This window comes from Oculina patagonica, chromosome 11, assembly GCF_052425735.1.
Source record: "Oculina patagonica isolate OP01 chromosome 11, crgOcupat, whole genome shotgun sequence".
NCBI classification, from domain to species: domain Eukaryota; kingdom Metazoa; phylum Cnidaria; class Anthozoa; order Scleractinia; family Oculinidae; genus Oculina; species Oculina patagonica.
Genome location: NC_135768.1, coordinates 44,070 through 56,455, shown reverse-complemented (window position 1 = coordinate 56,455; position 12,386 = coordinate 44,070). Strand labels below are relative to the sequence as shown.

Here is a 12,386-nt window from a genome sequence, read left to right as displayed (position 1 = left end):
AGTGGCATGCCTGTAAACTAGCTATCTCGTTGAGATATGAAGCTAAGTGCATGACCACTATAAACATATTTCTATTTTCTATTTCTATATGCAGATAACCATTGATAACAAGACAGGATGCGTTGATGATTTTGGAGCCACGTCAGCGGCTACAGCCATGGCATCAGGTCTGATTGCACTGACCCTGCAAGCAAAGTAAGTCTTGTTTAACTAAATTAATAGGAGGGGAGGGCCAGACCAAACAGACATCCCTATCCCATTATGGTGGACTTATGACTTGTAGTTTGCTTCACAAGAGAGAGTAGGATTCTTCATTTCTCTGTAGGGCTACTCTGGGACCCAAAGTCGCCGTAACTTTGGGCGACTTTAGGCGATTTTAGCTTATTTTGTCAAAAATTATGGGCGATTTAAGGCGATTTTGGGCGACTTTGGGCGATTTTGAGCGACTTTAGGCAATTTTAGGTGACCTTTTAGGCAATTTTAGGTGACTGACCTAAGTACAGTTGTGGTATACATGTACATGGGAATCATCATGGTACACCATTAAGCATTGTTACAGAAAATATCTATACTATCTATAAAACAACTTAGAGCGACTTAGGGTGACTTTAGGCGACTTTAAGCGACTTTAGGCGACTTTGGGCAACTTTGGGCGATTTTGGGTGCCAGAGTAGGCCTCTCTGTGTAAAAATTCAACTTGAAAATTTCGACTTCCTCCTTAGCTACAGACCAGAAATAATCTTAATTACAATTGAAAAGGCAAGTATTTCTAGGGCTAAAGTAAGGAGACCGAGCTTGTTTCTTACCTTCATACCTCTGAGAGTGCAAATAGAACGTGAAATACATGTTGTATAAAAAATGGATTCTTATATGTCATAATTTCCGTAAAATTTAAATCACATTTTGACATTAATATATTGTAAAAAATACGAGGATATGATTCACTGATTAAATTTTAGGATGTATAGCTTTCTTGGGAAATTTTCAGATGACTTCAAAGGGCTAACCAGATGTGGTTCGATCGTGTTTGTTTTTAGCAGTCATTGCAGGACCACTCTGTTACTGACAGGTGGTCTAGCTTTATCAGAGCTTTTCGGTCGTCGTATCTTGTCCTCAGCAAACCCTAACTGGGTTTAACTTCTCTTTCAGCCCTGACTTAACATGGCGTGACGTTCAACATATCATAGTTTACAGCTCAAGACACGCGCCAGGGGTGGCAGAAGTCCCGCTCAAGAAAGGCGACTGGGTTCAAAACAAAGCTGGTTTGTATGTCAGCAAGTTTTACGGCTTTGGGCTCATGGATGCTGGCAAGATGGTGAGTCTGGCAAAGAATTGGAAGACAGTGTCTCCGCAGCTGAGATGTGAGATTAAAGGCGACGATAAAAACAAGTAAGATTGAAAATTAAAACAAAAATCTTTATTGTAGATGACAGCGCCCCTGCCGTGTGTTGTTGGTTGTTGTTGTTTTATGTGTCCAAGCTAATTAAGGCTTTTTGGTGCTTTGGTAATGCCACTGGTAATCAGACCCTCGAGCTCGCAGTCTAACTGTTAGCATTACTAATTTTTTTTCCTATTTTTATTATTTATAACACGGTTAATGTTTCTATCTAAAGGGACACTGGATAATTAAGTTTCTATTTGAGGGCGCTTTCCATTTGGATCAGAAGTCAGGCTGGCCGGTCCGGTGGTTTTGAATGTGAATTGGGCCCTTGACACGAGATTTTCCCACAAATCCACCATAACATTGTATAATATTTATGCATTGACTGATTTGACAGGACAAATCTGACTATCAATAGAATTCTGTTCTCGAATATACCGGTCTGGCCGGCCAGTTCTGACAAATGGAAAGCGCCCTAAGTTTATTTCTTTCCATTTATTTTGTCACCTTAACACAACTCATCCCTTCTTTGGCGACTTCTTCTACAAGCAAATACTGTTTGGCTGTCCTGACACAGCATTTTTTTATCCAAACCACCCAGCATGTAAACCAACACGACCCTTGCTGAAACAGAGACGCAGAATACGCCAGGTTGTCTTACTCATGCATAATTCACTGTAGCTTACATGACCACAACTAAGGACATGTAAGCTACTATGTAAGCTGGTCTAAGCTGCGATCCATTCTAAAATCTTGTGGATGAGGTCATTTTTATGAAGTCATTTCCAAGATAAAAGTGGACAGTTGAATTTTTCAGGCTGTTGTCAGGATAAATTGCTTTTTTATTTTCAGGCCAATCCCAAGTACAGTTTCAATAAGGTTTAGGAATTGTCCGATAAAATTCCTGGAACACGTTCAGATCAAAGTAGATCTTGATTTCTCTCGTCGAGGGGACCTGTCTCTGCAGCTGAAGGCGCCGACTGGCACAAAATCTCCAATGACTCGAAGGCGCGTTTTTGACAACCTCCGGGGAGTCAAAAACCTGACAGACTGGGTTATGACAACCCTGTTTAACTGGGGAGAAAGTCCTGAAGGAGAATGGGAGCTTCAAATTGCAGATTTGGACAAAAGATACCCAAGTACAGGTAACTTCTTTATCTGAAACTTTTTTAAAAAACATTTAGCGATACTGCGGGATTTAATATCATCACCACAGTTATTTCGTCTAGTTTTCTCCAGCAGGCCAAAAGACATTCAACAACTATATACATGTACATTCGAAACTGTGGGGTGGAGTTGTAATGGCCTAATGGTTATTGCACTCGACTTGGGTCACTATTGTGTTCTTGGGCAAGGGGAGTGTAAGTGGGTACAGGGGAACCGTTAAATAGCCTGACAGAATGCTGGGAATTAACCTGCGATGGACATCCCGTCCAGGGGGAGTAGCAATATTCCCAGATGCTTCATGTTACAAAAAGAGGAATCGGCCCGATGGGCCACTAGGATTTAATGAAGACTTTACCTTATACGCCGGCTTTCCTAGGTCGCTAAGGTAGTTAATTTACCTTTATCAACTTATGGTTGTTGCACTTGCCTTCCGATGCAATACGCCAGTCAGATTTCTCCTCTTTCTCTTTCATCTTGTGTTCAAACGGAAATGTGTTTTCTGCGTTCTAGGTACACTTTATAGCTGGTCACTGATTTTGTATGGAACGACAAATGTCTCCCACAATTTAACAATCCCGAAAGCCCCCTCAAGTCAGCCAACAAGGACGGTTACTACAACGAAGCAGCCTCCCACGACCAAACCCGGTAAGCAAATATTTTTTCCTCTAAAAGCGTTTATGTCTAACTAACGAGTTAGAGGTAGATTTTGCAAAGTCGTGCGCTTAATTCATTCTGCTCTGATTGGTTATTTCTCGCGCGTGAAAATTCATAACCGAGAAACAACCAATCAGAGATCTTTAGTACTTCGTCATCAGTATGGAATTCTTCAGGTCGAATCTCAGAAGTCATTCTTGCTCGAAGAGAGAGAGGTCCTTCTACTAAGGCAAAGTAGACGAGCTTCTAGGATAGGCTAGGCTGCTAAAAAGTTACTTTGTCATATAAACCATAACAAATTCACGAATCTGAGCGACGGCCATATTGGTAATAGCACTTATGGGTTACCTTTGTTTTCAGAAGTGGTATATGAAAGTGTAAGGGTTTGGACCTCGGGCGGAGCCTCCCAGTATAAAATATTTTTGAGTACCCCTTCCCCCTTCCCCGGGGGAGAGGGGGGCGGGGCGGTGAGGCCTTGTCCGTCTATTTGGAAGTGGAAAAACCATAGGAGCGGTAACTCGCTAAAATTCACCGTAAATCAGTAAAGTTAATGCACAGACATACATACATACATACATACATACATGGTTTATTTGATAAAGCAGGTTACAAAATAATTGGCAAGACGTTGAGTCCTGATGTGGACCTGCACTATCTAAAATAATAAATTACAATAAGATCCTATATAATACATGATCCAAAATTTATTTACAATATCTGAATAAATAATGATAGGTAAAATAGATGAATTAATAACAATATACAGTAAAAAGATAAATAAATGAATAAATTAAAAATATATGAAGTCCAGAGATTTGTTAGAAACGCTGCAGGACGCTTTAGTGAAACTGATAGATTTTAAGAGACTCTTATTTGCCTTAAGTTTTTTCTTGAAAGAATCAAGGTTAGAGCAAGACTTGATGTCATCGGGAAGGAGATTCCAAGATAGTGCAGCACGATGTTTAAAAGAAGATCTTCCCACTTCTGTTCTTGGTCTATCAACCTCAACATTTAAGGATTTTCTAAAGTTATAAGTAGACTCGGGTTTCACTAGTAAGTCCTTTAGAGGATCGATGCTATTTCCATGGTAAATATTGTGCGTAATAACTAGAAGTCTCTTAATGTAACAAGCAATACACCAACAACAAGCAATACACCATGGAAGTTAGGATAGGTATTTTTATAAAGATTTTTAGAGTATTCTTGTTTCCTCTTTAACATTTACTAAATATTCCCATGCAAACTTTTACATTTTCGCCGTTACTGTTATTACGCAATATGATCGTAACTGACTCACCGCTTACGCTTGGGTAGCCTGTGGCCTCACTAGTTTTTTACTGATCACGTTGTGTTGTATTTTATTTTAATATTTCTAGTTCCCGGACCACCCAGCTGGCTGAAATACTTGTTCAAAGTTGCAGTATTGCTGTTTGGTATTGTTTTTGGTAGTGTTATTGTGGCGATATTAATCATTCAGTGGTACTGGTGGAAATTGTTGCGCAAACATGTAGTTCCCGTATTGCGCAAAAATGTAGTTCCCGTATTGCGCAAATACAAATATGTAATTGGCGTATTGCTGTTTGTTATTGTTATTGTGGCGATTTCGATCGGTTTGTGGTTTTGGTTAGGATCCTTGCTCATAGTTGGGTTATTCCTGCTTCTCGTTGTTTTGGTTATTGCTGATGTTGCTGCTGTTGATTATTTGTGGCGTTTGTATCGCCGGCTAGTGAGGCAGAAAGAAGAAGAAAAAGAAGATAAGCAGGGAGGAAATAAAGAGGGCGAAACATGGCCGAAGGAAAGCGAAGAAGAAGAGGAAAAACAGAAAGAAAGAGGACAAAAAGAAGATACGAGATGCGAGTTACGCTCCAAGGTTGTGTTCGTTGATTCGTTTAAAACGTCACCAGAAACTAACATTTGTGGAGACATGGTTTAGACCAGAGATAGGAAAAAAATGTGAAACTAAGCTAATTACACGGTCCCTACGAGAGAGTAGCAAAGACCCGCCGGTGGGAGGGGGCGGGGTTCTCGGAGAGGTAGGGTGACGACCCACGTATGTCACGTTTCATATAAGGCTCGCTAGAGAACGGTTAAAGGCCCCAAACTTGGCGGTTTGTATACTCCCGTTGATTAAAACAAAGGATTATTACGTTAGTAATGGTCAACTGTGACTTTAAAATGATGTTGTTAGAAAAAGGAACACTAATATATAAGTTGTCGAAATATATGATATAACTTAAGTACAGTAATGTAAATATTCTTCAAACATGGTGACGATGACTTATTTAAGAGCATGTACGGAGATGTGGTTTTCTTTACAGAATCAGTTCATTGGAGAATTAAAGGGACTGTGTCACGAATTTTAGTTAAATTAATGGATGGGAAATGACCATCAAATTCGGTGAATAACCTCTTAAAACAGTGAAGGAACATTTCAATAACACACCAAATACAAAAGAAGGTACAGATGGCCAAAAGTGACGAAGATTGAAACGGATTGCGATATGGGTTTTTGAAATATTGTTGGGCTGAACGGTTTTCAAAGTTAATCTTGTTTGCTTGTAACTTTAAATTATAACACCCGGGAGACACATTTGGTTGCAATGAAGCTATGGTTTTGTTATTTTAATCCATGGAGGTAACTTCTTGGCAAACATTAAGTTTCATAGCGAGTATTTAGCTTAGCTCAGCCGTGACACAGTTCCTTTAAGGCGCTTTGTTATCCCGTTTAAACCAGAAGTGCACAAAGTTATGTTCAGAGAAAAACAAACAGACAAAGGCAAAGTTAGTTCTAATTCAGGCCAAGAGAAATTAATTTACCGTAAATTCTGTATTGAGCCCCCCTCTCAAATAATCCCTCCCCCTTCTAAGAGTTCAATTTGTTAATAAGCCCCCCTTCCCTCAGTGGTTAATCATGACAATTTATGAACAAGGAAAATTAGGCAATTTTATGATAGCCTGCGAACAGGGCCACCACATTCACTTATTACTGTTGCTATTTCGTGAAAATGTGTCACCAAACGGCACTAAAACATTGTACCCTAACTGATATATGATTAAAATACCCTCCTCTCAATGAAGTCCCCCCTCCCCCAAATGGTTTTAAAAGACATAAACAACCCCCCCCGGGGGGGGGGCTTAACCTTAAGCTAAAAGTTGTTGTTGTCGTCATAACAATTGGTCTACGATTTTCCTTATAATGCTAAGAGATCAACTTTGTTTTTTGTTGTTGTTTCGCTCGCCTTTTCTGAAATAATATTATATTGCGTTATGTAAAAAGGGAAAGAGGATTTAGAACCTCATCATCTGTTTAGACATGTTTCAGATTTGGTCTCTTTCACTTTAAAAAAGTAAAGTTGCCAATGTTTGTATTCTTTGCATTTAATTTAACAAAAACGTCTGAGTGCCAAGGCCAATCATTTTGGCACTGGTGTTTACAAAGAAAACTATTAAATATTAACATTTATTATTAATAATGTGATTATAATAAATTATTTAGCCATTGAATTTTATTAATCTGACAGAGAGATCCCTGTCTGTAAAACGTGGATTATGTGATAGTTTATTAGTCAAAGAATGAATAAAATTCATCGTTATTTAATATGTTCTGACCTGTCACTTAATTTACAGATCAACAACAAGGGCTGTCATGAACTAATTTAAATTCGAAATTATCCAAAAGCTAATCAGAACTAACTATAGTTTACTGCATTGGTGTGACCCCAGAGACGACCGAAAGCACTAACTTTAGTCAGCTACGCTATAGTTAGGTATGACGTCACGTAACTTGAGACTAACTACCGTTAAACTTTATGTGACCGCAGCCAATGAATAACAACTGAAATTGCATTGTGCAAATTGAAACAAACGGCACTTTGCATCTAATTAGCTATAATAGGCGGAAAAAGCCTTTCCGTTCCCTTTTAATCGGAAAACCCTAGTTCGCACTTGTGTTTTGCAACAATTGACACATTTACGATGAAATCTACGAATTGTTACCAAACGTGTCCACAAGTGCGAATGGCCCCTTATTGCTTATTGATTTCACTACAGTAATTAAAATTTACTTCATTTTTTTTTTCCTCGCGTCGAGCAGTTTAATCAATCGTCCAGGAAAAACTTCACCTATGCTTGAATAATGCGTAATGATTTATAGCAAGGGGGGGGGGGGGGGGGAGGAGAGAGCAACTTCCCATACATTCTCTTATAAGCGGAAATCTGAGCGATGTTCTCACAACTTGCAAAGCAATCAGCGGGGCGGTAGTCAGCGGATTCCTCTAAAGCGCATGAGCAGTTCCTCTCATTCTGAACTTAGCAAAGCAATAACAACAACATGGGGCCAGTGGGAGAGGTCGGTTCCTTTTTTAGAAGTAAAAGAAGTTTTCTTAGTTGTGTCTTTAAATCAGCGAAAATGTCTCCGGAAAGGTTCTTGTTGTCAACATGTGGTGTTTGTTATAAAATAAAACTATTACTCAATACTGAAATTGTAATTTTTCCCGTGCTGGTCGAAGCTATTATTCCTGCTCTGTTGTTTCGAGGTTGTTTGTTGATTTGGTCGTTCTTTGTTTTACCTCATTTGCAACTCCCACGTAGGTTGAAAATCGTGGTACAATCATTTGCATTTCAGCGCTAAAAAGTAGCACGACTTCACAAAATTCTGCGTTTTTTAACTACACGAAGATGTCGAAATTTTCGGATAAAAACAGTGGATCCACAGCATCCTAGTCATGACTAGGATTCCCAATGTTTTTTTTGTCCTTGAAACTCTCGCTTAAAGAGGTCGATTTGGAGCAAGTCTAGTTTTTCAGCACACAGTTACATCCTTCAAACTCAGATATCTTTCTGAATTTACGAATTAATATTTCAGAAATGAAATTGCAGTTCCAGTAAAGTTTAGGGCTCGCCCTTGTTAGGAGATTTTGTTTCTACTTTCATCGCCCGTTCGTCTTCAATTTTCATGGCTCAAGTTCCTGCGGCTCCGCTTCTAGATGCGGCTTCAGGAAAGAGATGGTATCAGCTAAGCCTGTGGATCCTTTTGCTATTGATCTGGATAGCATTAATAGCCGGCTGTCGGAGCTGGCAAAGAACAAATCTAGTAAGCCCGATGAGAAACAAAAGTCTGTTCTTCACCGCGCAAGGTCTTGGGTGTAGGCAAAGATGCCGACACAGATAAAAGTACTTTTATCTGTGTTGGCATCTTTGCCTACACCCAAGACCTTGCAGTCAGCCACCCCTGGAGATATTTTGAAATTTCTTGCCTGGAAGGACAGAGCAGGGAAAACTAAGGTCCACCAGATGCACTGCTCAAAAAGAAACAGCGATAAGACACCTTGCCCTTGCCCTACACGGTTAGCCGCTGGCACCGTGGACAGTATGATCAGTATGATCAGAAAACTCCTGACGATCTTCGTTAATGCAAAGCTCGGTGGCGAATGGGACGATATGCTTGGGATTGGGAACCCAGTTTCCCACCCATCCATTAAGCAGTACCTCAAATCTATCAAGGAGGAACAGGCTAAGGCTAGATCTCGCCCTAAGAAAGCCATCCCGATATTCCTCGATAAGTTAGAAAAATTAGCTGTGTATATATATCCTTGCGCAAGTTAGTACTCCACATATCCTGCCTATCAACCTTTACACTTTTAGTAGAGATTTGTGTTTTTTCACTTTGGTTTTTCTCGCGGGGGACCGATCATCGGATCTTGGAAGGATAATGCTTAAAGAGGTTCTCTTTATTCCCGACAAATCAGGGATTTTATTTAGGCAGGGCTTTGGGAAAACCCTAAGAGGGGATGCTCAGAATGTCTTTGCAGTCCGTCGCTGTGATAATTGTTGGGAGAGGGGGGAAGGTACAGAATAGGGAGGAGGGAGAAATGGCCAAAAAAATTAGGGAGGAGGGAGAAATTTTGGCTACAAAAATTAGGGAGGAGGGAGAAATTGGAACAAAAAAGTAGGGAGGAGGGAGAAATGGTGCAAAAAAGTAGGGAGGAGGGAGATTTACTATCCTGACCCTTCCCCCTCTTGGGAGTTAGAAAGGAAGACATTTCCAGACATGTGGGTTGGGCTAGCACTCGCATGGTGGATTTCTACAATGACCTGACAGAAACCCTTAAGCCTACAATCTTTGACAAAAGTAGTTGACACATTGACTTCGCTCTGCTGTAATTATGGCAAATTAACCACTAGTTTTTAAATTTCATGACTGTCTGCTAAAATACCCCCTCCCCCCATCCAATGTTAGTCCGGGAGCTAGGAGCACAGAAATGATGTTTTGCACTTCAAGAGTACTGAAAAGGTTTGACAACGTATTTCAATAGATTAAAACCTTCTCTTTCACGCTAGGTAGTTTGTGGTTTCAAATTGTGGTATACGTTTTGAGTTATAGCTATGTTTTTGTCAGTCGGTACAGGTTAAAAAAGGTCTCACATGAGAACGAGGCTGACATTGCCACTCAATTTATTCATAGAAACTTATTCGATAAGAAAACAAATGTTATCCAGATAACTGATAGGACTCTATGAAAGTCGATTTTGTGGAAAGCACCACGGCTTGCAAAGAAATCACATGATATTTGTCCTCGTTTTGTGTGACGTGTCACAGCATTCTCATTCTCTGTTACATAGGAACAGAAACTTTTCGCTTACGTTCACCTACAAAACATTTATTCTTTCAATTTGCTCTTTCCTTACTAAAAAAAAGGCAGTATTTTTAAAATTCATCACTTGCTGACGTTAAAAATTTGGTGAAAGCCGTAAAAGTGGCGCCTTTTAACTGAAGCCTCGCTTTGGTGTTAAAAAGAAAACGAACAGTGATAATAAACTTGGTTAGAAAAAACAACATTTGATAACATTTTTCCTAACAGAAAATATCTAAAAACAGGTGTTGTCAATCGGTTACAGTAGAAAATAAAGTTAGAGATCGCAATTGGTGCTTAAAAATATTCTAAGATTTTATTATAACTTGTTCTCCATTTGGTTAGTTATATACCGACGTAATGACATCAAGAATGTTACAAATTCCAAGTAACAAGTAGTCACATTTTGTTCTTTCAAATGTCTCTACTCAAGAGCGCGTTCGAACTGCATTAGTCGGTTTTAAAGGTTTTTTATTCATTTCTTTTTGTTTTCACAACACCACATAAGTAATGAACAAATGAGGGAGGGTGGTGGAGGGTAAAAAAAGAACTGTTGTAAGTTGGCCAAGTGTCTCAACAGTGGTGTCCGAGATTGCACTGGCTTGACAAAAAATTTGCGATGCAGCTGCTTGTAAACTTCCATGCACAAACATACATTTCCTTGAAGATAGCTTTCAAGAAACGACAGAAAAAATGATATCCAAGACTGTTACGTTTTTTAAAAATCCTGCCATGTCTGCTCTATTCCCTCAGCCCTCGAACGTTTAAAACTGAAAGATGTAAGACTTAGCCTCGAGATTTTTTCTGAAACTTTAAAAAAAGATCTACTTTTTGATACAGAAATGTTCATTATAGCAATTTTCCCTGTGAATGTTTTGATGTGCCGAGCGTTTGCCTGGGACCCTGTTAAGTGACATGTAGGTTAAGCCTATTTCAGCTTTTCGACATATTTCTTCGTTGCAATCACGACGTTCCTGACTAATTTTAGGCTCCAATACAGAATGAGTAGATTGTAGCCAGCCATTATCATTCTGGGATGAATGTTGCATTATTTTACATTATTTTCTGACTTCGTGTCTGAAATAGTGACATTTATGATGTAATGTTGAGGATATGTAAAAAAAAAAGATATAATGCTGCCATACGTCGTGAAAAACCAACGAAAGACATCAAGAAAAAAAACACTGCAAAAGTTGACAAGATATTTCAGAATAAGTCTTAAAAAGTTATTTTGCAGAAAGTGACTGTCAACTGTGGCTTTCGGCCCTTCATTGGGTTGCTCAATTACACTCTTACCTTGTAAAACAAACTCAGCTAAGGGCTACCTGACTAAAGGAAAATAATTTTGATGTATCTTACTAATTCAAGAACCTAAGTGGAAGATTGAATGACGTTTGTTGAAGAGACTTGCTATTTTGTTTCTCAAGTTTGACACAACTTGACTCATCCATAGTACAAGTTAGTCAGCCTTGCTTGGGAAGAGATTCAGGCAGAAGTTCCTCCAGCAAACTCCGTTCTCGGGTCTACCCTGCTGCTTTCTCCAACCATCCTAAGATTTCTTGATAAGCCTGCGTTAATACGTATGAGTTTTCAAGTATTTTGCTTTCCATTATCAATGTCAAAGTTTGCAGAATCGCATCCCAGTAGTGAGAAAGCATGAACAACTTTTCACAACTGTTTACCAAACATTGATGAAACAATTTTGTGTACTTGAGTGTATTTTGTTTGAACTTTAAACACCATCCGGAACCACGGCTCTTGGCAGTCAATTTCTTGCGTATAAATGAGTACCAGTACATCACTCATTCAGTATCTGGCGATTGAATGAAAGCTCTCGCATCATTTCTCGCATCATCTTTGGCATCATGTTTGGCGTGTGATAGAACCCTTCTGATGGCTTTCTCGTTGTTTGAATCTAACTGTCTCATTAATTTTGGGCTTTCTCTTTTTCAAAGAAACTGCAAAATTTCTATTTTTACATTCAGTAGCAATAACAAGGTTCTTTTAAGTATATTTTAAGAATCGGATTGGGAGGACACGAGATAAGTCCTGTTTTTCGCGATTAAAATATATATACAGTAAAAACCCGCGGGTAAGAACCCAAGTTAAGAACCTGTTAGGCTAGAATTTGGAAATTAGACCCCATTTGTATAAGAACCTATTTGGCTTTACTGAATTAGGAGACAAGCTGTCATTTTCTAAAATTTATTAAAAATGTTTTGGGAAGTTTGGACAAAGCATGACTGTGCATATATATAATGTCATATTCCAAAAGACTAGTGCTTTTTACATAAGCACTTATGTGGTGTGCAAATTTTATACAAGGAATAGGCCGAATATCACTTAAAGTTCTATAAGCATTAAGGTAAGTTTTCTTTAGAAAATACGAACTTATTAAGAACATGAATAGGCTAAAATAATTTGTGTTACTACCATTTATATAAGAACCCGTTTAGGCTAACCTGGGAAAAAGTAGGCTTTTACTCGCAGGTATTTCCCTGTATTTAAATAAAGGAAGTGATGTATTTGGGCCATTAATATCAATTTCAATGT

The 12,386-nt window shown here is 38.9% G+C and overlaps 3 protein-coding genes across 3 annotated transcripts in view; 2 read left to right on the top strand and 1 right to left on the bottom strand.

Annotated features, from left to right (window-relative positions):
• The window catches only part of LOC144630947 (leucine-rich repeat-containing protein 47-like), a 5,650-nt gene extending 5,583 nt beyond the window's left edge, over nt 1-67 (bottom strand). The window contains exon 1 of the mRNA XM_078489302.1: nt 56-67. Within this exon, the coding sequence (XP_078345428.1) occupies nt 56-67 (12 nt within the window). The remainder of the gene's footprint in view (nt 1-55) is intronic.
• Nucleotides 68-88: 21 nt separating this feature from the next.
• LOC144630946 (furin-like) lies at nt 89-6,815 on the top strand. Its single transcript, XM_078489301.1, has 5 exons — nt 89-195; nt 1,150-1,389; nt 2,234-2,526; nt 3,059-3,193; nt 4,579-6,815. The coding sequence occupies exons 1-5, from the start codon at nt 89-91 to the stop codon at nt 5,133-5,135; spliced, it is 1,332 nt and encodes a 443-aa protein (XP_078345427.1). The 3' UTR covers nt 5,136-6,815.
• Nucleotides 6,816-8,356: 1,541 nt separating this feature from the next.
• Nucleotides 8,357-8,806, top strand: LOC144630944 (uncharacterized). The gene has a single exon (XM_078489300.1). It carries the CDS (start codon nt 8,357-8,359, stop codon nt 8,804-8,806), a length of 450 nt encoding a protein of 149 aa, XP_078345426.1.
• Nucleotides 8,807-12,386: the final 3,580 nt, after the last annotated feature.

What these genes read in the sequence shown, in the direction of transcription:
- LOC144630946 (XM_078489301.1), top strand. Translation starts at nt 89, where the DNA reads ATGCAGATAACCATTGATAACAAGACAGGATGCGTTGATGATTTTGGA. An exon ending in GCACTGACCCTGCAAGCAAA is followed by an intron (nt 196 to 1,149) that starts GTAAGTCTTGTT and finishes CTTCTCTTTCAG; the next exon opens with CCCTGACTTAACATGGCGTG. An exon ending in GCCTCCCACGACCAAACCCG is followed by an intron (nt 3,194 to 4,578) that starts GTAAGCAAATAT and finishes TAATATTTCTAG; the next exon opens with TTCCCGGACCACCCAGCTGG.
- LOC144630944 (XM_078489300.1), top strand. Translation starts at nt 8,357, where the DNA reads ATGCCGACACAGATAAAAGTACTTTTATCTGTGTTGGCATCTTTGCCT.